This window comes from Pseudorca crassidens, chromosome X (assembly GCF_039906515.1).
Source record: "Pseudorca crassidens isolate mPseCra1 chromosome X, mPseCra1.hap1, whole genome shotgun sequence".
NCBI classification, from domain to species: Eukaryota; Metazoa; Chordata; class Mammalia; order Artiodactyla; family Delphinidae; genus Pseudorca; species Pseudorca crassidens.
The window spans coordinates 94,456,349-94,481,422 of NC_090317.1; the positions used below are offsets into that span (position 1 = coordinate 94,456,349).

Here is a 25,074-nt window from a genome sequence, read left to right on the forward strand (position 1 = left end):
GACATTCCAGAACAAACTTCTGCTGGTGGAGTTTCTGCCATTTATCATGGAAAACTATAAGCATACAAATACCAATAAATAGAAATCTTAATTCCCAAAGGGCACAGTTGAGAGGTCCCACAGATGTATTTTTGAAAACTCCCATGTGTAACTACATTTCAAATGCCCACGTTACTTTTCTGATTAACATGGGATTGTGACTTTGGATTTCTCGTTATTAAAATTTTCTTGTTTAGTGTTAGATCTGCTTTCTCTTTCCAATCCATGAATGGTCAGGACTCTCTTCTGTTACCACAAAGAACTTCCCTGGCCTCTTCTGAGAACCATCTAGTGAGAGGAGTGTGGGACCTAAGATAAGGAAGAGTGTGGACGTTGCAGATATGCAGGCTCCTGGGGGGGGCGGGGACAGGTGACAGTGGTGTTGACCCTGGCGGGGGATTGCTGCCGCTGGCAAGTGGGCCCTCTCCAGAAATTTACTCTCAGAGAAGAGAGAGGCTGTTCTTTTGGAAGAGCAACTCCATCATCTCTGTTTCACGGTATCTGGCCGCTCTTCTCCCCATTTCTATCCTGTTTTGCCTAAGACACTCCCTCCCCTCCTTCACTTAAGTAATTTGTGGCTGTCATACAGTGAGATACAGTTCAGTGCAAACTGTGGAAAGTAATGATATTTACTTAGAGCTTGAAAAACCCAGGTTCGAGATCTTTTTCTGCTATTTGTGAGTGCATGACCTTGGGCACGTCACTTAACCATCCTGAGCTTTGGTTTTCTCATCCATAAACTGAATATTTGTATTTCGTGCATTATCTGCCTGGTGGGATTATTGAAGATTAAATGAGAAAAATATATGAAAGCATATCCTAGGGCTATGATGATGATTGTGATGATTACTATTTAAAAGCTCAGTGGGTGGGCCAGTTCTTCCCACCTAGAAAAATATAGGATTTCTATTTGAAGTCTTACTGAACAGAAATCAGCACTAATTTGCTTATTTGAATTTTTATAGTGAAGTACAAACGCAAGATAGATGGAATTCCTAAAGAAGCTCTTGGCTGTTGAATAAATTTCATATATTTTAAAAACTGTCACAATATAAGTTTTTTTATTTTTTATTTTTTTTTGCCATATGTGGGTCTCTCACTGTTGTGGCCTCTCCCGTTGCGGAGCACAGGCTCCGGACGCGCAGGCTCAGCGGCCATGGCTCACGGGCCCAGCCGCTCCGCGGCATGTGGGATCTTCCCGGACCGGGGCACGAACCCGCGCCCCCTGCATCGGCAGGCGGACCCCCCAACCACCGCGCCACCAGGGAAGCCCAATATAAGTATTTTTAAAGAGATATATAATGGTTCGTGAAAAATACCTGAAATGCCCATGCTTTTATGGGTGTTTAGTATGCAATTTGTTCTAAATGTCTAATCTTGAATGATTAAATAATTTGCATACTGTTTTCAGTGGCATAAATTAAGGGCTAATTGAAGTATAATTTTTTGCCGTAAAATTATATCATCTTTTATGTAGTACATTTTAAAATATTCTAGGCCAGTTCTAATTTTATAGTTTTATTATTTTACTTTAATGTACCGAGTAATTAAAAATTGCTACAAAGAAAAGAAGATGAAAAGGATTTTAGTTAATTTCCCCTCAACAGAGTGAAAAGATGATTAGTAGAATAATGGAACAGAGCTCAACACAGTTCCTGGCACATAAAGATATTCATTAACTATTCCTTAATGAATAAGGAATGAATAATTTCTAAGTATTTCTAGACTTTGGGAAAAGGCACCATTCTCAGTGTTATACAAAATGTGAAGAAGATTGCTTGACATCTTTATACTAAAATGCCTCCATACACAGGTCACACAAGCCAATTTTTCTTGAACCATTAGACCCTCAGTTTGCTCTGCTTGTCTTTTCTCCTTTTGTCTTTGCTCCTGGAGTAGATTCTCAGGCTTAAGTCAGTTTGCAGAGGTTGAGAGACAGTTCTCCACAGGTATCTTGCATTGCTGTGGATCTTGCAAGCAGAGACACTGTCTGCTCTTTGTTCTGGATTATCTTTTCAAGGATGTTTATACAGCACACAGCTTTGGAAGACAAAGATAGTCTCTCCTTCTGGAGCAAAGTGCAGGTTTGCTCACAGCCTTGGAACATAGAGGTGGTGTCTCCCTCTAGAACAAAAGGCAGACATGTTTACTGTCCAGTCCAATAAAGTTCATTTCTCCCTCTGAGACAAAAGGCAGGGATGCTTATTGCCCTTATAAGAGATTCAGGTTCTCTCATCTCAGGGTTTCTGTCCTATAATGTGTAACCTACTGCATGTGCAGAAGTTACCTGGCCCTTGTTGTGTCACCCTGTGGGAATCGGGGCTCAGGAAACTGGTACAAAAATGCTGATGTTCTGGGTACTGTTATTACTGTGAGTAATAAACTGCCCTTTGTCTCTAACCAAAGCATCTCATGTCTTCTACCAGCATCCATGAAATTGTGGCAGGCTAACTTGCTAGCTTGAAAGTAGGATAAACTCTCAAACCCTAAACACTTCTTGACAACAGGTTTCAGCAGTGTTTGGGTAAGTTGGCTGGTATGGTGTGGTGTAGTTGGTACCTTCATCTAGTTAGCGAGCCTTTTTACCTCCAGTGGCTAATTGCCATTTGGGTGTACTTGGCGACCCTGGGTCCATATTCTAAAGAGGAGAAGTGAATGGGCATCATAGGGTTGGAAGTAGAAGAGGGGATGGGATCCAGAACCTTTAGCCCAGAGCACTGGTTAAAACTATGAAGCCTCTGATAACTCTCACTTTGGGGGAGTGGATGGGTGGTGGTGGGCAGAGTCTGTAGAGGAAGAAGGAGGGAGAAGAGGTTGATAGAGCGAAGAAGATTCCAAGAAGCTTCAAAGCAGCATAAAGTCATTCATGCTTATAGAAGCTGTAAATCATGGTGTCGGCATCTACCATAGTGAAGCTCATTAGATTACTTTTTTCAACGAGGAGTGTGCATTTTTGTGAGTACTCTGCTTTGGGGTCTTAGTTCCTTGCGTACTGTGCTCACAGTGAGTGCTAGTGGGTGAAAGTGAGCACGCTTGTTTTGGGAAAAGACATGATGGTAGTGTCTGGCACATTAGGTCACTCTGTTCATACCCCCTCCTCCTTCCCCCCTGCCCTAGTCTTTATGGTTTACTTTAATAGAGTAAACCCTAGTACCACTTAGGCAACTCTAACAACATGCAAGGCTGGTCAAATTACCCTGGGCCTCAGAAGTCTCAGCTCCCTCTGGCACCCTGAGAGTTTGAACATACTGATGCTACTTCGCCAAGAACCAACCCTTTGCCCGCTTCACTGTGGTGGGAAAGCATTCAGGGTTGTTATAAAGATGTACTGTGATGTCTTTCTGGTGAGCCACCCGATGAAACAATTGTGTTTTATTTCACACCGTAGGAATTTTTATCCGGCGTCATCGGATTTCTCTGCCGCCTCCTGATGAGGATCAGTTTTATACTGTGCATCGTTTTAATATCAACATAGACATTGTCTTTTATGGTCGGACATTCAAGATTTATGACTGTGATACATTCACAAAAAACTTTTTGAAGAAAATAGGAGTCAAATTAAACCCCCCGGGACAGTGTCCAGAAGATCCTTACCTGAAGACACGGAGAGAGGTAAGTTGATTCATCCATGAACTCTTATCTTCAAGATGAGAATCCCTTCAAAGTCAGTAAAGGGTATTGGTACTCCTGATGCAGATGTGAAAGAACTTTGGGGGCCATGGTCACTGGAGTTGTCCTGTTTTCCTCTGGGCTGGAGGGAAGGCTGGGTGTTGGCTTCGGTGCAGGAGATGCTCACTTTCTGCCCCTGCCCCCACTTCTCTCCACGGAGAGTCTCCCTTCCAGGCAGTAGGAGTCTTCAGCGAGCTGCCCAGATGGGATGGTTTAGAGCCCGTGATTGGCTTTGTGGTCACTGACAGTGAAAGAGTTGGGTCCACACTTTCCTGGCTTTTCTTTTCCCATTTTAGTTGCCTAACTCTGGGAAAATCTTTGCTCCTGTGCTACCGATTTACTGAACCCTTTGGGTACGCCTTTTTCCTTCTTCCTTGGGACTCCCAGCTCCCTTTATGGTATTATCAGACGCAGAGGTGTTCAGGAGTGAGGAAGGCCGTGATTTCGACATACTCCTATGATCACAGGATGCTTGTTTTCGAAGGCTGACCCCAGCTAGTGTAGGGAGGAAAGAATCAGTGTTAGTAGTGTTACTGTAGTCTTTCCAAAGTTTTTTTTTAATGATCCCCTGGCCCAAATTTTATGTTTTACAGAGAAATCTGAATATCCAAAAGGGCAAGTGTCACGTGGAAGGTCACATACCTCACCCATCTTCTTGCTGGGCCTTGAACTCAAATCTCTTGCTTCTTATCCTGATTTTCATTCTTGTCATTTGTTTCTCTTCTTATTGAAGTATTGATTATATACAGTAAAATACACCAAAATTAAGTATACAGTTTGATGGGTCTTAACAAATGCATACACCCATGTAATCCACATCCGAAATCACGGTATAGATTTCCATCCCCCCAGAAAGTTCCCGCATGCCTTTTTCCAATCTGTCCTTCTCCCCACCCAGGGATGAGCACAGTTCTCATTTCTGTCCCTATAGATTAGTCTCATTTTTATTGTTTCTAAAACTTGTAATTAACTTCTTTGCAGAAAGATAACATAAAATGTAGAATAAAAATCTCCTTTGATTCTGCTTTGATCTCTTGTTAAAAGCTGCATGTAGGATCATTCCTCTATTCCTGCCCCCTAGCCCCAGCAGAATTACCCTCTAACGCTGTAGGCATACAACCCTCCTGAGAAATATATATTGTTGATCCTGGAATATCTAAGGTGAAATCCCTGTGGCGTTATACTTGTGTGTATTGGCATGCAAGGAGATTTATGGTTCGGGTTCATTTCTACTTTTTCCAAATGCCCTAGAAGAAGGAGTCTAGATAAATACAAAAGTCTTTAGAAGCAGAAGAGACAACCTAAAAGAAATGGATCTATATGATTTACCACCCTTTTCATCTGGCTACACTCATTCACTAACAGCTGGTATTATATGATAGTGATTGTGAATGATGATGCATTATATGAAATACTTAGAACACTGTGTTATCTCATAAGTTTATAAGGAAAAAAATCTTTTGTTCCAGGAATCAGGAATAAATACCAAGAACAGCCAAGAAATGTTTTAAATAATTTCCTTTCAGATTGGGAGAATCGTTTTAGCATTTATTCCCTCAGGGAGAAAGCTCTTCAATAAATATAGAAATCTGTGGAAAATGAGGAGTTTAGTAAGAGGCTTTTATATTGACTTTAATGCATTTACTTCTCCAGTGTTTGCTGCCTTGAAATGTAAAGTTAAAATTAAACAATTTAACTTGAACTGAAAAGAGCCTTGATGGTATATAATCAATAATGCATTTCTTAGAGGCCTTCTAATGCCAAAGAAAGATTTTTCAATCGTTGACAGTAGAGATCTCGTAATTTCATTTAAATATCAAGGATAAGACTGAAGAGCCTCTGGAAAGGCCATCATGTCTCCCCCACTGTCTTGGGATAAGTCTGCACCTAGACTGCCCTGGACAGATACAAAATTTTGAGAACTTACAAGTAAGATTACATAACCCGATGTGGGACTACATCTCCCTTGCTAGTGAGCACTTCCTTATATAACCATCCTATTAGGCTACATTAGATAGAATGGGAGCGGTTTGCTCCAAGACAGGGCTGAGACTCTGCAAATAGAGGAGTTGGGCTGAGAAGACTGCCGAGCTAGTGCTTCCTGATTTGGGGGCCAGAGCCCGTGCAGTAGTTCTGTACAGATTGGGAAGTTCTCCATTTGCTCTGCTCCTGTTTCCATGGCCTTTCAGATCTTCACTATCTAAAGCTTTTGAGCAAAATAAAACTGTGAATATATTTCTTCTCTTTTACCTTCACAAAAATCTTTGGATGAGTAAGAAGCATATACAGATATGAATTTTCAGTGAAAAGAATTTTTTGGGTGAAATATAATTAACATAGACTTGGATGTACAAATCTTAAGCATACCCGTTGACAAGTTTTTAAAAATGTATACAATTTAGTAACCAACACGAAAATCAAGATAGAGAATATTTCCATCACCCCAGAGAGTTCCCTTGTCCCCCTTTCCAGTCAGTCCTCTCCCCAGAGGCAATAACTGTTCTAATTTCTGTCACCATATATTAGTTTTGTCTGTTCTTAAACAAGAATTTTAAGTCTTTGAGAAAAGTCAGTTTTCAAAAACATTATAGAAGTATATTTTAGTGTGTTAAAATAATAATGAAAGGCTTCCTAATACTTGATTGTCTGTATTTCTAAGGTTGAAACTGGTTATATATGCATATCATGTATGTTGTTAGTTGAAATTTTAAAAAATGTCACTGAATAGTCTATAGAAAAGATACCTTTATATTCTTTGATTGCTTGCATCCCAGAAGCAACTATGGAAAAACTTCCACTCTCATTAACCTTTTCTCCATTGGCAGAAGCTAGACTGCATGGAGCCCTTACGTCCCTATCAGTCCTTCGACGCTCTGAAACAGTTCCTTGAGTATGATAGGAAGGTTTTGCGTTTCTTCTGCCTGTGGGACGACTCAGGCTCAGTGTTTGGGGACCATAGAGAACTCATCCTGCATTACTTTCTGTCTGATGATACCATCGAAATCAAAGGAGTATTGCCACATAACTCAGGAAGAGATGCTACGTCATTGTTCCTCCAGAGGAGAAAGGTACCTAAGGTGAGCAATGGACTGCTTTCCGAGTTTGCTTGTGGGCTGAAGACTCTAGTCACTCACTGTCTGGAATGTCATGTGTTATGACTGTGTGATGACAAGTCACCATGTATTAGTGCAAGTGTTTAGAAAACTTTCACTTTGTGCCCTCTATTAATGTACATCTATGAAAGTAATACAGAGGATATGACAAATTGGAGTTGGAATATTCAGGGCTTGAGGCAAGTAAAGGAAAAATGTCAAATGCAAGAGAACTACCTATTCATCATTGAGTTCACTATGAGTCTCATGAAGGTAAATGACTCTCTAGTAAAAGGATTGCTCGTGGCCTTGGGCAGGGCACTGGCCTCTGGCCTCTGTAGCCTACTGAGGAGATCCCATTGTGTTGGTCTGGGTTGTGAATACACACACACACACAAGCACACACACACACACACACACACACAGGAGTGACTCTTCTGAGAGTAGCCACCAGTCAGCAACTAGCCACTGGTTAGCAACAGTGAGAGCTTTTGCATTTTTACTATTAAAAAAGAGTTGTCCAAGTGATTTCTACACATGTTTATGGCCATTTGAGAGCTAATGTAACCTGGGTGCAGCAGAAATGGCACAGAGACAGAAGACCTGGGTTAGAATTGTGAGTCTGCCACTTAACAGCTATGTGACCTTGGGCAAGTCATTAACCTCTCTGAGCATGTTTCCCTATCTCTAAAGTGCAGTTAACTAGGCTTCCCTCCTGAGATAACTGTAAAGACTGAATGAGATAATATAGTAAAAAGCATTATCTAAGGACCTATAGGACACGTGAAAGTATCAAGGCTTATTCGCAGCTCTATGTTATATTTTATTTCTTATTTGGATAAAGTATTTTGAAACTTAATTCTTAGTGCTACTGAAAAGATTACTGTAATGCTCATTTCTGATGCAAACAACCACTGGTTATTTGCTTATCACAGGAGACTCTTCCAGATTCTCTGAGTCTCCTGCCAGAAGTCCTGCTGTGTTGCTTCTTGGGGCGGGGGCAGGATTTGTCCCAGAGCGAACTCTGGGCGTATGCACAGCAGGTGGCCAGGAGGTGCCAGGGAAGCCTGTTTTTAGAATGGCTTTGAAAAATAGGCTAAATATAAAATAATAATGACATACCTGACATTTGCAGTGTTCCTTGACATCACTTGCTTCATTTATTCGTTCATTCAACAAATACTTAGTAAGTGTCAGCTGTGTGCCAGCTCTGGGGTTACAGTGAGAAAGAAAATGGATAAAATCCTGCTTTGTGGAGCTTCCATTCTCAGGAGAGATACAGTAGCAGTGGGTGTTCCCTTGACACTCACAGCATCCTTTGAGAAAGCAAGGAGTAAGTACTGTTGTTGCGGTTAGATGACACAACTGAAGTTCTGAGAAGATACATGCCTGGCCCCCTGTCCTGTAGCTAGGAAGCAACGAAGAGAGAGTTTGCATCTAAACGTACTGTTGTTTCTTTGTTACGTGGCTTACTGACACCCCACACATCATAAGTTCACACATTGAAACTTAAACATTTTATATCACACGGATCTGGCATGATTCAGATTTCTCATGTGTATGGGATAAACGGATCACTATCAATTTCTATAAGTTAGTTCAGATATTTCCTGCCTGGACCACCTCCAGTGCGGGTGGAACTGAGGAGTGCCCTCCTTGGCTTGCTCCGGGCCACAGTTTCTGTTAGAGGCTGACTGCACTCCATTGCCAACGAGTGCGTCCTTGCTCAAGATCAGGCAGGGTGCTAAGCAAGTAAAGAAGGCAAGGCAGGGTTTCTCCATCAGGGCGTTTTGGAGTTTAAAGATGACTCTGCCGATGAAGTGATTAGAGAGCAACAAAAAGTGGTTTAACCCTGAGGTCGGTGCTACGGAAGTTTGAACTGGGGACAGGCCAGTAGGATGGGAGAGGTCAGGGGGAAAGATGGGACTTTATCAGGGCCTTGAAGGAGGGGGAGAGTGTAGACCAGCCTTCAGCGGGTGGGGAAGCATGGGGAAAGGTGGCTGGAGTCTGTGTCCTGTCTTCCTCGGGATGGCAGAGAAGAACCATACGGTGCCTCTTCCCGCTTGAGTCCCTCAACAGGAGCATGTTTGTGCTTAGAGGCCATCCACTACGTCTTGATTTGATTTTTATCTTCCAGTATGGCCCCCCTGGAGTCTATCAACCAGGCCAGATAACAGACCGGACAGTTCTCAATGTAGATGGTGGCTTGTCAGAGAACCGAGTGTATGGCTGCCTGTTGGATAAATACAAGGTAAGTCACGTTTTATTACTGTTTCCAGTGTGACTTCCCTGGAACCTGGAATGTGGGGTGAGTTACGTGTTCTGCTTCTGGGAGACTGATTGTGAATGAAATCGATGAGTTTATAAATGTATGTGTCGCAGTGCTGTTTATCAATAATAAACATGCTTAAGTGCATGTATAAATATATGCATTGCACTGCCATTTGGTAGCACTGCATTACTAAAAGAATGTTTTAAAATGTTAATATTGAGCGGTTGTCTTTTGATTTGATTTAAACATTTTGGTTATGAATGATATAATTGATTCTTTTAAATTTCTTTTTCCCTTTGGGGGTGGATGCCAATGTCTTTGGGGGGTCTGTGGTGTCAATGTCACGTTCCTTTGTTTTAATTAGCTAGGAAAAGTAGACCAAGAGTTTTACAAAGATAGTGACCTGTCCATAGGAACCGCCATCAATGTGTGGGGAAGGAAAGTGCTCCTTTGTGACTGTGATGAATTCATGAAGACTTATTGTAAGACTAAATATGGAATTGGTAAGTGATACATCTGTCAGTTAGAAAATAATATTTAAAACTTAGAGTCTTTGTTCCCTAGTTAGGCTTGATCTGACTTTTGAGTTTCAAATTCTAAGCTCATAATAGCTACCGTTTATTGAGCATTTGCTAACTGCTGGGCATCTGTTGTCTTATTTATTCCTAACAACAATTCTAGAAGGGTAGGCTCATTATCCCCATTTTAGAGGTGAAGAAACTATGGCGTACAAGGGGCTTACTTGTCGAAGGTCATGCAGCAAGTAAAGGGTGAGCCAAGACTTGAACTTGTCTGCCTGATGCCAAAGGCTTCCATTTGCCCGTATAGCCCCCTGCCTCACTAGCGTATGGGGGCAATGCTTTGGTTAAGCAACTGAAATGGAAATCCAAACACTTTTCTTTTCACTGAATTCTTGCTTACCACAGAGGATATACTTATTTGAGCTCTCTGGAGAATTGTGCCAATCTGCTCTACCTTTCCTGGTGAGGCTTAGCCAGGCTTCCAGCTTCTCTCTTCTTAGATATCCATTCCATTCAGATCAGGTTAACGCAGTTCAGAATGAAAACCAGTGATTTATTAAGCAACTACCACATGCAGGTCATTGCAGTAGACAGAGGAGCTGCAGAGTTGTGTAAGGAGTTTCTAGGCTTGAAGGGGAGCAGAGACCTACTGCATGTTACACGGTGTTATAAGAGTCACAGAAGCAGGTGGAGGATCGGAGGTGAAACCTGAAAAACAAGCCCCTCCATTTGTTAAACCTGCCGGCCAGCTCTTCCCCCACCTGGGCCCTCTACCCCAGGCTCCAGGTACCTACCGGTGCTTAGCGAAGTGGGGTGGTGGAAGTTGCCAACCTCCCAGACTGGGGTTTGGAGCTCTGATGGGGGATGTTTACCCCTCTCTGAACCTTGGAGTATTTCTATGAGCTCACTTCCTGAGCGATGAGTTGGAAGCCAGAAGCAACCACAGCTTCCTAAAAGACAAGGTGCTTTGTCTTTAGAATGAGACGAGGCCCACCTTACGTGTCTTGGTGTCCCCACTGTGTCGTATTCCTGGCCTCCTGGGAATCTTTATATTATGGGAGAAGGCACACAGCATACAAAGGGGCTGGAATAAAAAAGAATTTCAATTTCCCTCCTCTGTGCATTAAGGGAACTTGTTCCACAGCATCTGCGTGCCAGATTAGTCAAAATGGAGCCAAATTGGTGGCCTCTTCTTATATTATTTTCTAAAATTAGTCCTATTTAGTGGACACAGTTGAGCATATTTGTTTTAGGGACTGAGGACAAGAAGCTGCCAGGAATGTGCAGGTAGTGGCTGCTGTAGAGAAGCTGCTAGTGACCCTTAGATATTTGGGAAGGATAGTTTGCTTTTTAATAAATGTAAGTGCCTATTCAGAATCAGCAAGTCTTCAGTGTAGACTTGGAAAATTTTTAAAAATGATATATATATGAAATGAGTCACTGAAGACATTTACCTGTGTCCTACTGAAAGATTGCCTTAATTTAAAGGACGTGGTATAGGTTCAAAACATCATATGATCCCTTAAATAGCAAGTCCAACATTCGGTTGATATTTGTCTGTCAGCTTGATTTTGAGAATATAAAGGTCGCGTTTGGGAAAATGAACGTTAATGCTGGAGAGACACGGGACACTGTTAGTCTTTTAACGGGTTTGCGGGGAACTTTCAGAGGCAGAGTAAATCCACCGGTGCGCTCCAAATCTAGCCATCCTCGGCGTTTATCAGCTTCAAATGCCCTATGGTCCATTTCAGTTGAGCCCTAGTGCTTAATTTCTTTCTGCTCACTTCTTTTGCTCACTCTATAGACTTACTGTACTACGTTAAAAAAGTCATTTGTGCCTTTAAAGCTAATATAACGTGAGCATTATGCATTTAAACAGAAAATTATGCAAATGCAAAATTATGATGCATTTTATAGTCATGCTGACTTTTTATATTTCTCATAACATATGTTAAAATACCCCATTTAACAGACACTATTATTACACAACATTTCTTGAGTAACAGCAGTGTACTTAATGTAACTAATGACTGGAAATTATATCCATGATTCAGGGTGGAGGGGAGTGAATCAATATTCTCTGATAATCTTTACATTTGCTTTTCCTGACTTTTGGTAACATTAAATTAATAGACTTAATGTTACTTAGATACAGTTACTTCTGACATTTTAATTTTTTTGTAACTCATCTGGTTGTAAAAATTCATGAGACTGACCAAGTTTTATACATTATATTTTGGTATCCTTGAAGCCCAAACCAGGACAAAGTCCTGGCAATAACTGTGGTCACATTGCCTTCCTTGTCAGTAATTGTGGTCTCCACAGGAAGGAGCTGAAAACTGCCAATGACACAGCTAGGGACCTAGGAAGCCAGGGGGAAATTTCTAATGCAGTATACAGCCTGGGTGCTTCAGTACCTTCTCTTACCTAATGCCGCCCCAACATATTTTGGGGGAGAAAAATGGCAGACAGACTAAGAGATGGAGTTGGCCACAGTCCCAAGAATTGTGCATGAGTAAGCTTTCTATTATATGGAAGCAGAGGGCTTGATAGAATTCCAAGAGATATATGTAACCCCTGCATAAAACCCAATCTGACTCCTAAAAAGATGAGATTGTTTTGTGTATTTAAGGATTCTAAAGAGAAGGCAACTTCTTCCACAAAACAGTCCAGTGTGAGTCCCCCACTAGGCAGCTTGGCCATCCCGCTGGCCCTGGCTTGTCTGCCGGGGCGGGAGCTTGTTACTCCCTCATTATTTCATGTGCATGAACACGGACTGGCAGATGGAGGCCTGTCGGACTTTCCTGTAGCCTGAAGGTTGGAAAAGGCTCCAGGGGCTCTAGCAGGTGTTTCTTTCACTGAAGAGACAGGGATTTGAATGTAAACTGTTCTTACCTAGAATTCCTGTCTTGGGTTATTATTTCTTTGTCTATAAGAGGACTTTCTTATTATCGATTCTTAGTGGTTGGGACGGCCAAACTAGTAATAAGACCATTCATTCGCATTGTTCTCGAATGCTTATTAGGCTATACCGACATTAAGGATAAGCAAAAAACTTAAAGCACCTTTAATTTTGTGGAGTTGTTTATGGCCGCCTCTGAAGTCTTGGTGTTAGAAGCAGCAGGCATCCAAGATGAGAGTCTAATGATCATTTGAGCAAATTAGCCATCCCAAGGTGCAGCGACAGAGGTAGAATTTGCTTCTAGTCTCTCCACGTGGCTTTGATAGAGCTAACAATTTCACCTTTTTTTTTTTTAACCTCTCCTATGAAGTGAAGAGGGTTGTGGATTAGATGATTTCTAAGGGTTTTCTAGCTAGAGCTAGAAAATTATGTGATTCACTAATTATTTGACCCAAAAATGAATGTCCCACCAAAATCATTTGACCTGGGTATTGGGTACAAGCAGAGGTGGATTTACCTTGAAGTTAATGAAGCTTAAGCTTTAGGGTTCTTTCTTTGCAGGGGCCCCACTCCAAGGCCCTGGGCCTAATTTTGTCTTAATTATTTGACATTTTTAGTCTTAAAGAGCTTCTCCCAAATTATATAAGCTTTAAACCTGGGTCCATATCTGGGTTACTAGTACATCAGAGATGAACTTCGATGAAGGCTCTTTCCAGAATCGTTTCCAAATGAGATGATGAATCGTAAATCACTGTGAAGGAGCATTAAGACATATCCTTTAAAAAAATCTATCACCTCTCGGTAAATTTGTTGCAATCTGGTCAGTGTGGATGAACATTCAATATATATGCTTTTACAAGTCTTTTGGAATTAGAGGAATCAGACTATTTGAAAGACAGATGTGTCTCAGGATCCATCAGAGTGTCAGTTTAAGGAGATATTTGGGAAGATGCTTTGTAAAAAAAAAAAAGGTATACTTTTTCATTAAATATTTTTTTAACACCTAAAACATGCAGGATGCTGGGGTGATGGAAAACCAAAGACAGAAAGTTATTCAGGTGCGAGTTCAAACCTTTGTGAATATACGCAATTACCCAGAAAAATGAGATCTTCAGTCAGGGTATCCAAAAAGACTGGGTTGTTAAAAAAGTCAGACATGGTGGAGTGGAACAGTTCTCAGCATTTATACACTAGATGGCACTGTGGGTGCAGAGGAAAGCTCTAAATTGATTCTTTTGTTACTTAAATCTGTGGCAAAAATTATGTAGTTGAGAAAACAACACTGTGTTATAAAACCTGTAATTTTGGGGGGAGGTGTAGAATGCATTATTAATTACTGTGAGATTCAATATGTGTCCTCTTTTGGTTAGGCTGCGTAGATTAGTATATAGAGTTGTATGCGGATGTCCCCTGTTAGAAGAAACCAATCATGCCCCAATTTTCTAATAATCATGTAGAGCTCTCCCTGCAATCCCTATGGTCCTTTTCCTAAAATGAAGGTACCAGTTAGTGAGTGGTGTGTTTCATGTAACAATTAGCAATGAAAGGGTCTACTGTAATTCTGCCTAATTCCAAGATTTGAACTTTCCTCTTTATTACCAAAGCTTCTCTTTAATTGCCACAAAAATAGCAATAGGAGAGGCTCACCAGTCACTTCCGTACCGGCAGTCTGGCTGCCCCCTTTCACTGAGTCAGTGAGAAAGATTTGATGGCATTCTCTTTGCCAATATGTCTTCTGTAAGCAGTTTCTGTTAGGATGGAACAATACTCTTTTGGGGATTATGCTTGAAGAGATTTCACACAAAGGCTGTTAGGAAGTCTAAGTAAATGTGAAAGTTGAAAATGTTTTCAAATCTGAGTTAGAAACAGCCTCAAACCCTTAGCCTTTTGATCAATCAGTACAAAAAAAACCTCCCTCAATTTTAAGAGTTAGGTTGCCTTGGATGACAAATTGATGCGAGAGGTATGCACTAAATCTGTACTCTTCCTTCTATTAGAACTCTGGCAATGGAAAAGGAAATCTTTGCTTATGTGAACCTCCTTTCACGCACTAATGGAAACGCCTATGGGATAGTCAACCTTGGGGAAGAGGTAGAAATTAGATTCCATGGGTTGTTTCGTTTTGTTGCTTTGTTTTGTTTTGTTTTAAGAAAGACCCTGACATCTTCTTGTCCATTTGTGGTGTGACAAACTCAGGTGACTGGGATGTGTTGAGTCAATGTATTATTTGCTTTGGAGAACACACTTGCTTCTCAGAGACTGTACAGCCTCACAAATGAGTACCAACAGCTCCTAGGCTATTATAAACATGTCTCTCCTTCTTCACAGATGACAAACGAATAAAGAAAGTCAACAGTATTTACCACTTACAACTCCCTTTGAGAGTAGGCAGTGGCTGTTTTAAAGCTTTTGTTCGTTTGTTTGGTTTTGGTTTTAGTCCTTATTTATTTATTTATTTATTTATTTATTTTTGCTTCATCACATTTCAGTACGATTGCAGTCTTTACTTGGGCAATAACAGAAGCACCCTGGAGTGGTGGTTGGTGAGAAGAAGTTTTGTTTTTGTTTTTGATCTAGACAGTGAAGTGTCATGGCCTGGAGCTGAGTTGGAAGAAAGGGGGAGAGGGTTTAAAAAGTGGGCACAAGAGGAGGGGACATCAGATGGGGAAGGTAAAGCAAAGCACTTAGGAGTCAGTCCTGTTTGGAAAGGAATTTGATTAGTGACTGTTGACTAAAGATAAGACAGGGCTACATTACAGGTTAAAACATGGCATGGGTGGCATAAAGTTCCAAGTTTGAATTTTCCTATCATTGGAAAAATCAGGGAAGAACAAAAAATATTCTGAAATGGGGATGCGACGACAAAAGATAAATGTTTACTTGTTCGACACAGTCTCTTTTTTTTTCTTCCTTTTGAACCAATGGCAACTATTGAGTGAGTTTTGTGGTTTTTGTAAACACGATTGAAACCTACCCTCCCAGGATTTTGCTGTGTTTTGTTTGAAAGAGTTTAAAATAGTCTACAAAGATCTCCATGTTCATCTTGAAAACATAACAAACCTTTCAAAACAGCCATAATCAGGGCAAAAAAAAATATTGATGTTTCATCTGCCTTTGTTTTGTTATAGAGAACTTTACCTCGATTTCATGCAAGGCCCCACCTCCTCCAAATATAGAAAGGAAATTTCCACGTTACACCGGCTTTGGTTCTGAAGAGGATTCTCTCTGCTCCTGCAGAGGCCTCGTGCCCACACCTCATCAGAGGAACGTCATGGAAAATGACAGGTGCTTGAGGGAACCACTGTTTTAGTCTGATCTTTCCCAAATGTGTTCAGGGTTTATAATATTGTCCTCATGAAAAAACAGATGACACTTAATTTGTCTGATTTCAAGTCCAGGGACATGTTGTTATACCTTTTTAACGAAGTTGATTAATATGTAAGTATTAACAGGTTCTTACTTCAGTGGTTATTTTAATTTTTTCCAGCTTTTTGAGAAATAATTGACATATAACATTGTATAAGTTTAAGGCATGCAACATAATGATTTGATATATGTATGTATTGAAAAATGATCATCACAGTAAGATTAGTTAACATTCATCATTCTCACATAGTTATAGTTTTTTTTCTTGTGATGAGAACTTTTAAGATTTACTCTCTCAGAAACTTACAAATATACATTAGCACTAACTCTAGTCATCATGTTGTATGTTATGTTCCCAGAACTTATTTATCTTATAGCTGGAAGTTAGTACCTTTTGGTCACCTTCACCCAATTCTCCCCTGCTCTGCACACCTCTGGCAATCACCAGTCTGATCTCTGTTTCTATGAATTTGGTTTTTGTAGATTCTACATAATCTACATATAAGTGAGATCATGCAGTATTTGTCTTTCTCTGTCTGACTTATTTTACTTAGCATAATATCCTCAAGGTCCATCCATGCCGTCGCAGATGTCAGGATTTCCTTCTTTTCTATGGCTGAATAATATTTCATTGTGTGTATGTATCTTATATAAATATAAATATATGTATACACACACACAGACACACACACACACACACACACATATATATGCTTTTATTTATCCATTCATCTGTCAGTAGACACTTAGATTGTTTCTCTCTTTCAGCTATTGCAAATAATGCTGCATTGAACATGGGGGTGCAGATATCTTTTTGGGACAGTGATTTCATTTCCTTTGCATATATATCCAAAAGTGAAATTGCTGGATGATATGGTAGTTCTATTTTTAGTTTTTTGAGGACCCTCCATACTGTTCTCCACAGTGACTGCACCAATTTACATCCCCACCAACAGTGCACAAGGGGTTCCCTTTTCTCCACACCCTCACGTTGAGTGGTTATTTTAATGTGTCATCTGGAAGCTACTAAAGCCATATTATCCACAATCTATATTGCCTTTCCATGTATATGTGTATATATATGCCTTTCCATATATATATCTCCTCAAGATGGTCCCTAAGAAATGGTATAGAGTAGGGGTCAGCAAACTTTTTCTTAAAGCGTCAGGTAGCAAATATTTTCTGCTTTGCAGACCATGCGGCCTCTGTCACAACCACTTAGCTCTGTCATTGTAGCATGAAAACAGCCACAGACAATATGTAACTACACTCCGATAAAACTGTTTATGGACACTGACATTTGAATTTCATATGATTTTCACATATCACAAAATATTATTCTTTCGATTGTTTTCAATCATTTAAAAATATAAAAATCATTCTTTGCTCATAGGCCATACCAAAACAGGTGACTGGCTGTATTTGGCCCGTAGGCTGTAGTGCTTCAGTGATTTGTAAGTGTTTTTTAGCATGTTATTTGGCAACTAACGTGGTTTTAATTTGAGAGATTTGGTTGAGTTCAGTAACCATAGCTTGCTCGTGTGGTGGAATATGATTTCAAAAGGTGGACTTTCAGAAGTGTTCCTAATATATATGAGGAAAAATCTGCCTCTGAGTCATGTGTATAGCTGTGAGCACTGCCCATGGCTACTTTTTGCTTCTTCAGAGAATGGAGGCCCTGGAGAAAGAAGTCAGGGGAGAAGAGTGGTGGGGAAATGTTGCAGATGCTTGAATAGGATGCGGGCTAAACACCGAAGTCCTGGCATGAGGGAAATAGTGGGTCAGGAGAACCTGTGGAGAAAAATGATAAAGGGAACATGGAGTAAGAGCAGGAGGAGGAGAAGAACAAGACAGCACCCTGAATTTGATAAAATTTAATGGCATCAGATACCGTTGTAGAATATTTTGAGGTGGAGAGAATAGTTTTGCTCTAACTGTAAACATGGTGAAAATATGTTACGAATTGTGTAGAATGTCTAAAAGGCTGCCTTTGCCCTGACACGATGTCCTTTGTCTTTTAAGAAATAATCTTTTATTTGTAAGGACTTGGGAGTTTTGTTTTTAAGTTTCAGAGTTGATGCTACTTAAGGTGTGGCCTCCACACTGGTTAGAAATACAAATTCCCGTGCTTCACCCCAGACCTATCAAGGCCCAATCTCTGTGCGTGGGGCCTGGTACTGTGTTTTAACAAGACTTCCAGGGGGTTCTGGTGATGGGCACCAGGGTTTGAGAACCACTGATTTCGATCATATAAGAGGGACACCAACTCATACTCCATCCTCCCTTACAGGTAGCGGTGTTTACAGTGAAGTTCGAGGGCGGGACTTTTGATGGATACTTTTCACTAACTGCTGTTTTGAAGGGCAGCCACCAAAGGAGGTGGGCAGAAAGAATGTCCCTATTGTAAAAGGAGAGAGAATTTTTCTTATAAGTAAACAGGATGAAACACGATCCAGTGTGTTACTTCTGGAATCCAGGGGGAAAAGATTTCCTTGTGGGTAGTTGCCTTAGTCTCTCTTTCTGTCTGCACCATGTCAACTTGCCCACAGAGCACTGACTGTAGACAGCATTCCACGTTCTTGTCATGCTGTTGTGGCCAGAGGATGGTGGTACAGGCACGAATGGGTCTAATTTCTTTTCATTCTGTCCACTGCTTGTTCTGTGCCAGGAATACACTTCCCTCAAGCTCCTCCCACACAGTGACCTTGTTTCCATAGAAACTGGCACATTCAGCTGGAGACTTATACATGAGTTTGAATAACCCAAGGTTTTAAAACCGTGAGAACCTAAGGAAGATGATCTCACAAAGCATACAAAGAACAGTTTCTTAATGCAAATAAATAAACCGTGAATTGAGACGTGCAATAGTACATGACATATATTGATTATATATATATTGCTATTAAAAATGTACTGGCCGCTTATTGTTGTATGAGGTTAATGGTGATCTACTGTGAGACATTGGAGGAGATAGTTTCAAGTTAAAGCGTATGAGGTTTTTGATGGAATGAAGACCTTTTTTGTCTGGGTAAAAATTCTCTGTGGTGGCCTGCTGGGCAGATTTTCTAGTCTGACTTGGGAAAACCAGAAGTGAGAAGAATATCCTTCTCACTGCACCTGGCTGAATTAGGTACTTTGTTCTCTGTGTGCTCACAATACTCTGCTGATCATACCTCTAACAATAATAATATTACTGATAAAAAGCAGTTTATGGTTATGGTATGCTAACTACAATACTTGATCTCATTTAATCCTCAAAACAACTTCATAAAGTCGGTAATATTATTGTACCCATTCTTCACATGAGGAAATTGAGGCTCAGAGAGGCTATACAATTTGCCCAAGCTCATACAGCTAATTTTTAGTTGAAGTAGGATTTGAACACAGGGAAGTCTGACTCCTAGAGTTCACCTTCCTTGCCCCAGAATCTGTACTTATCACGGTGTGTGGCAATTACTTGTTTATATCGAGACCAAGCGCTCCGTGAGGGCAGGGACTGGCTTTTTTGCTTCTCTTAGAGTTAGAACAGTGTTGGCTATGTACTTAGGGTTCAATAGATATTTTGTCCGTAAGAGGACGAATGATGAATAAGTGAGTAAATAGAATGAACATTCACCCTTTTAGTTCTTAATGATGGTTAGAAGAGACGGATGACTTCCTACCAGGAAGGCTATTATCCCAGACTTGTGCTATTCATAATCATATAGCATCTAAAAATTCACGGTTTAATCTTAATCTCTGACTGTTTCAGATATTGTTCATCTGTTGTCTCCATCAGTCATTTTTTTTCCTCTTTAAACAAGTTTTCCCCATCAATAATAATAAGCCTTCATGTCTCTTCTAACCATAAGACTATAGCTATAGCTATCTTTAAGGTCCTCAGCAGGTATGTAGCCCTGGGTGAGCCATTCATTTTCTTAGTCAGCGAATATTTACTGAGTACCCACTATGTGCTGAGCACTGATCTTGGGACACATCAGTGAACAAAACAGATACAAAGCCCTGCCCTCATAGAACTTACATTCTAGCTGGGGAGGCAGATAGTAAACAATTAAGGTAATACATAAGTACATTCTGTAGTATATAGAAGGTATTAAAGTGTCATGGAAAAAATAAAGAAGGTAGCTATGAAAAGAATAAAGGGGACTTGGAATGTGGGCCTGAAGAGCACCCCTGGTTTCAATTTTAAGCGGTGTGGTCTGGATGGACTTTACTGAGGAGAGGAAACATGTTCTAGGCAGAAGGAACAGTCAGTGTAAAGACCCTGAGCAAGGAGCAGGCTTGGGATGCACAAGGAACAGGCAGGAGGCTGACAAGGATAGAACAGATGAGTAATGGGCAGAGTAGACATATTAAGAGAAGTAATGGGCGATCGGATAACATAGGGCCTTGCAGACCATTGTCAGGATTCTTTTGACTTCAAGTGATAAGGTGACTCATTGGGAGATTTGAGCAGAAGAAGAGTGACTTGATCTGATTTACATATTAAAAGAATGACTGCAGATGCAGTGTTGAGCAAAGACTGTAGAAGGGCAATGGTGGAAGTAAAGACCAGTTAAGAGGCTACTGCAGTAGTCCAAGAGAAAAGTTATGATGGCTTCATGAGGGCGAGTACCATGAAAATGATGAGATATAGCAGATTCTGGAAATATTTTGAAGGTTGTGCCAATAGGATTTCCTGGCAGATTGGATATGAGGTGTGAAAGAAGAGAGGAGATACAGATGACTCCCAAGATTTCTCCAACTAGAAAGATGGAGTTGCCATGTAGTGAGACGGGAAAGACTATAGTTAGAGTAGGTTTGGGGCAAGAGCAGAAGTTCAGTTTTGGAACAAGTTAAGTTTGAGATGTCAGATGTCAAGTAGAGATGTTAAGTTGGCCATTGGATATACGAGTCTGGGTTCCGGGAGAGAGGTCTGAGCTAGAGATAGAACTTTGGAAATCATCAGCATGTAGGTAGTATTTAAAGCCTGAGACTAGAGGAGATCACCAAAGGAGTGAATATACACAGAGAAGTGGATGACCAAGTTATTCCTTGTTATCCCCAGGACACCCCAAATAAAGAGATTGAGGAAAAGAAGAGGAACCAGCAAAGGTTCTACTGAAAAGGAATAAGCAAGGAGGTAGGAGCAAAACCAAGAGAAAATACAGGATCCTGGAAGCCAAGTGAAGCAAGAATGTCATGGAAGAAGGAGTGATCATTTGTACCAACTGCTGCTGATTGGTCAAGTTAGACGCAAAAATGGAATTGGAAGTCCATTGGAATTGGCATTGTGGAGATAGATCATTGTTGACCTTGACAAGGGTAGTTTAGGTAGAGCTAACCTAATGGAAGTGGATTTAAGAGAGAATGGGAGAAGAAGTCAAGACAGTGATTATAGATAACTCTGGGCTGTGTGTAGAAAAAGTTAAGACATGGCTGGACCTAGGAATTTATCATTTGTTTTGAGACAACGGTATTCAGTAAACACATTTTAAAAAACCAGTCAAGAATACAAGTCTGTACAGTGCTAAATTGGGTGCCACGCATAATGGTCGGTGCAGGAGGCGTGAATAGGTGGTCAGCTGGGTGGGCAGCCATGGTCAAAGAGAGCTCTACTGATTGGGGCCCAAATGGATGGACAGGACTCTGGACAGGCATAGGACAGGATGAGGGTGTACCCTGGGGGAGGGGGTGACACCAAGCGAAGGCCTGGAAGTAGAAACAAGCACAGTGTGGGGCACTAAGTGAAGTGGCTTGTGTGACTTGAGTAGAGAGTGTGTCATTGGCAGTCATGACAAATAGCTGTATGTGTAGGTATTTGAACCTGACTATCAATGGCCCAGGAAGCCAGATTGAGCAGTATAGGTGGTATGATCAGAAGCAGGGAAAATGCTAAAATTTTTTTGAGTGCTGGGCATATTGTGATAAAAAGAGTGTTTGGAAAAGTTTGATGATTAGCTTATTAGCCAAGCAAATGTCTGAAGCTACTTGCAAGTGTTTTTCAAAGTGTGCTCTAGGGATGACTTCATCAGAATCTCCTGGGGAGCTTATTAAAAATGCAGGTTTCTGGAGCTGCAAGCTAACTACTGAATCCATACCTCTGGGGGTAGGACTCTGGATTCTGTATATTTAACAAGCTCCCAGGTGACTTTCATACATGACAAAGTTTGTGAATGACTGGTCTAAAGATTTTGTTTGAGTAGATTATATTCCTGATTGATAAGCTGTCTAGAACACTAGAATTAGGTTAAAAAAAAAAGGGCATATTAAACATGAAAAATCCATACTTAACATACACTCTTATACATTTATGTAAGTTCTAAGAAGCTAAATTTGCAGTTGTATTCATTTGGCCTGACATTAGACCTCATTCAGTTGTTTGAATGATATTTCAGGCATCTGTAAAAGTATGGGTCTTTCATGAGAGGGGATTACCAAATCTGTTTGTTACTTTTAAATCCAATTATGTACCAGAGAAGATGGTTGAGAAGGTATAGCTGCCCTCCTCCCCTATGCTGTATGAGGTCTGCCTGACGCCTGGGAAACTAGGGACTAAGAAAACAACTATGGAGATCTGGCTGTTCTGCCAGGGCTGCCCTGGGGGTAGCCTTCCAGATTGCTACTTCCCATCTCACTTGAGGCCTCAAGCTATGAATCATGGCACCATGCTTTTTCAGCCCTCCTTCCCTGGACAATCAAAGAAAGGAGCAGAGAAAAGCACCTTCTGCCTCTGCAAATCACAAATAAGTGTTCTTGTTTGTTTGTTTTTAAATCAGTGTGATCACAAGGAAAGAATGAATTTCAGCGTACGAGACTGAAAGTGAGGACCTCTCTGCTTAGAGTTGTGACAGGGAAGGGATGAAGTACATGGTTTATTTTACTCTCTGCCTCCTTGGGGTAATGATTTTGATTATCGGAGACCTCCCAAAGGGTTCAGTATTTGTCATGAGGTCCACCTTTCACTAGCTGATATCCACAGACATGCTTCTGCTGGCAGACCATAAATAAATTTCTTCCAAGACCAGGCAATCAATTTTGGGAACTTCTGATTCTAGAACTCGATCCCATCTTTATTCTTCTAGACTATTCACGCACAGAATTCTAAGTGCAAATTCCAATCTATACGGATCTTATAAAAACTTTCTACAAATATTTGAGCACTTAGAATGTAAAAAATGTTGTCTTAGACAATGATTAATAAGATGCAGTCCTTGCTTTCAGAAAACAGACTTGTAAGTAATGGTGACTTATGATACGGGTGATAAGTGTTATGAAAGGCAGGTCTATCATGTTTAATATAGCATTTGAAAGGGAAAAGGTAAATTTTCCCTTGAAGGGAGTTAGGGGGCTGCTGGGGAACTGGGAGAGTGACTCAGCGAGGAGACGATGTGGGGTTTGAAGAAAGAAGAGGAATGGGCATGAGAAAGTGGGCAGTGCAATGGGGAGGTGGCTCTAGGCACCAGCAGAGCGCAGCCTCTGGCCTACTCAGGCAGTGAGGCCCAGGTGCTGTGCTTCTTTTGCTGACATAATTGTGATTGTTGACCAGCCTCGTGAGTAGGGAACAACCATGTAATGCAGATGGTTTGAGCAGTGTGTTTATGACATCTGTTTTGGGTACATTTTCCCAATGTGTTACCCTGGACATCAAAAGAATAAGAGATATTTTAATAAACTGAGAAAATGCCTCTGCATATAGATTTAGAGCCTTAGTAAGAAGATGGTAGAACTTTTTCAACCTCTGAGAGTTTATGCTACTATCTTAAAACCATAGCGCACCTGGGGGATGGGAGGTGGGTGAAATGGGTAAAGGGGGTCAAAGGTACAAACTTCCAGTTATAAAATAAATAAGTCACGGGGTTGTAATGTATAGCATGATGACTATAGTTAATAATACTATAGTTCGTATTTCAAAGTTGCTGAGAGAATAGATCTTAAAAGCTATCATGACAAGAAAAAAATTTTTGTGACTAAGTGTGGTGACGGGTATTAACTAGACTTATTGTGGTGATCATTTCACAATATATACAAATATCAGATCATTGTGTTGTATACCTGAAGCTAATATAATGTTATATGTCAATTACATCTCAATAAAAAAACATAGCATACCTCTTGCAGGTTTTTTACACGCATAATATGTGGAAGATTACTTGTATAATGCTATAACCCTCGTTTTTCTTCCACTTAGCTACAGCAACATAAGCAATACACTCCGGTTTTTTTGCAAAACTAATCACACACAAATGTGCCGATGTGGAAGGGACGTTTGCTATTTCATATTTTCTCAGTGATGACACAATTTCAGTGTTTGAACCTATGGAGAGGAATTCAGGTAAGAGACATACGTCTCATAGCAGTTTCCTCAGAATAATTAACTGTCTCTTCATGTTGAAAGGGACTGTGGTCTGATTTTTATAGCCTAGATGATCTAAGAGAGTGGCTTTCATTTTTTTTTTTAACCACTAAAGTTCATTTTACAAAGATCTCTTAAATGCGAACCCAGGCATATAAAATGATAAAAGAGGAACAGTTTTGGTTGGCTCAGGACTGGGGGACTTGGGACATCTCCTTTTGGACACTCTCCCTACTTCCTCCGTGGCTTCTGAGGCACCTCTGTGGAATCCAGCGGCTTCAAAATCATGGTCTGGCTACCACCAGTTCCATGCACAGCTAGCAAGACAAGAAGAACTGTGTATTCTTGATAGTACCACATACGAAATTTTTGTCTAGTTCTAGGACAAGAATCCCAGATTAACAAATTTAATCTTCAGAGTCTATTTCCCTCCGGCTGTTGAGGCTGCTGCCAAGGTTCCAGCTGCAGGGCCCACGGAGTGCCTCTCTGCAGTAGACTGATAGGATGGCCATTGCTGAAGAGAGCCATTGATTTTGACTTAACGAATTATGGAACTGTAGGGTTCTCTTCTTTGTCCCAACACGTTCAACATTTTTATCTGTGCCAAAGAACGGAGTGCCTCTCTGCAGTAGACTGATAGGATGGCCATTGCTGAAGAGAGCCATTGATTTTGACTTAACGAATTATGGAACTGTAGGGTTCTCTTCTTTGTCCCAACACGTTCAACATTTTTATCTGTGCCAAAGACACACGTTTGAGAAGAATAATCAATGGTGTGCTGGTTAACCGGCTCTCTGAAAAAATTTTAAAAGCTCTATTTTGTACTGTTTGTCAATTTCCATGATGCAAGTACCCAAACCATGGCCAATTTCAAGCAA

The 25,074-nt window shown here is 40.8% G+C and overlaps 1 protein-coding gene across 1 annotated transcript in view; it reads left to right on the forward strand.

The window, feature by feature from the left end:
* EFHC2 (EF-hand domain containing 2) overlaps positions 1 to 25,074 on the forward strand; it is a 193,733-nt gene that overhangs the window by 89,005 nt on the left and 79,654 nt on the right. Inside the window, 7 exon segments of the mRNA XM_067722738.1 lie at positions 3,428 to 3,651; positions 6,534 to 6,785; positions 8,938 to 9,051; positions 9,437 to 9,575; positions 15,624 to 15,780; positions 24,032 to 24,059; positions 24,061 to 24,175. Coding sequence (XP_067578839.1) covers positions 3,428 to 3,651; positions 6,534 to 6,785; positions 8,938 to 9,051; positions 9,437 to 9,575; positions 15,624 to 15,780; positions 24,032 to 24,059; positions 24,061 to 24,175 — 1,029 coding nt within the window.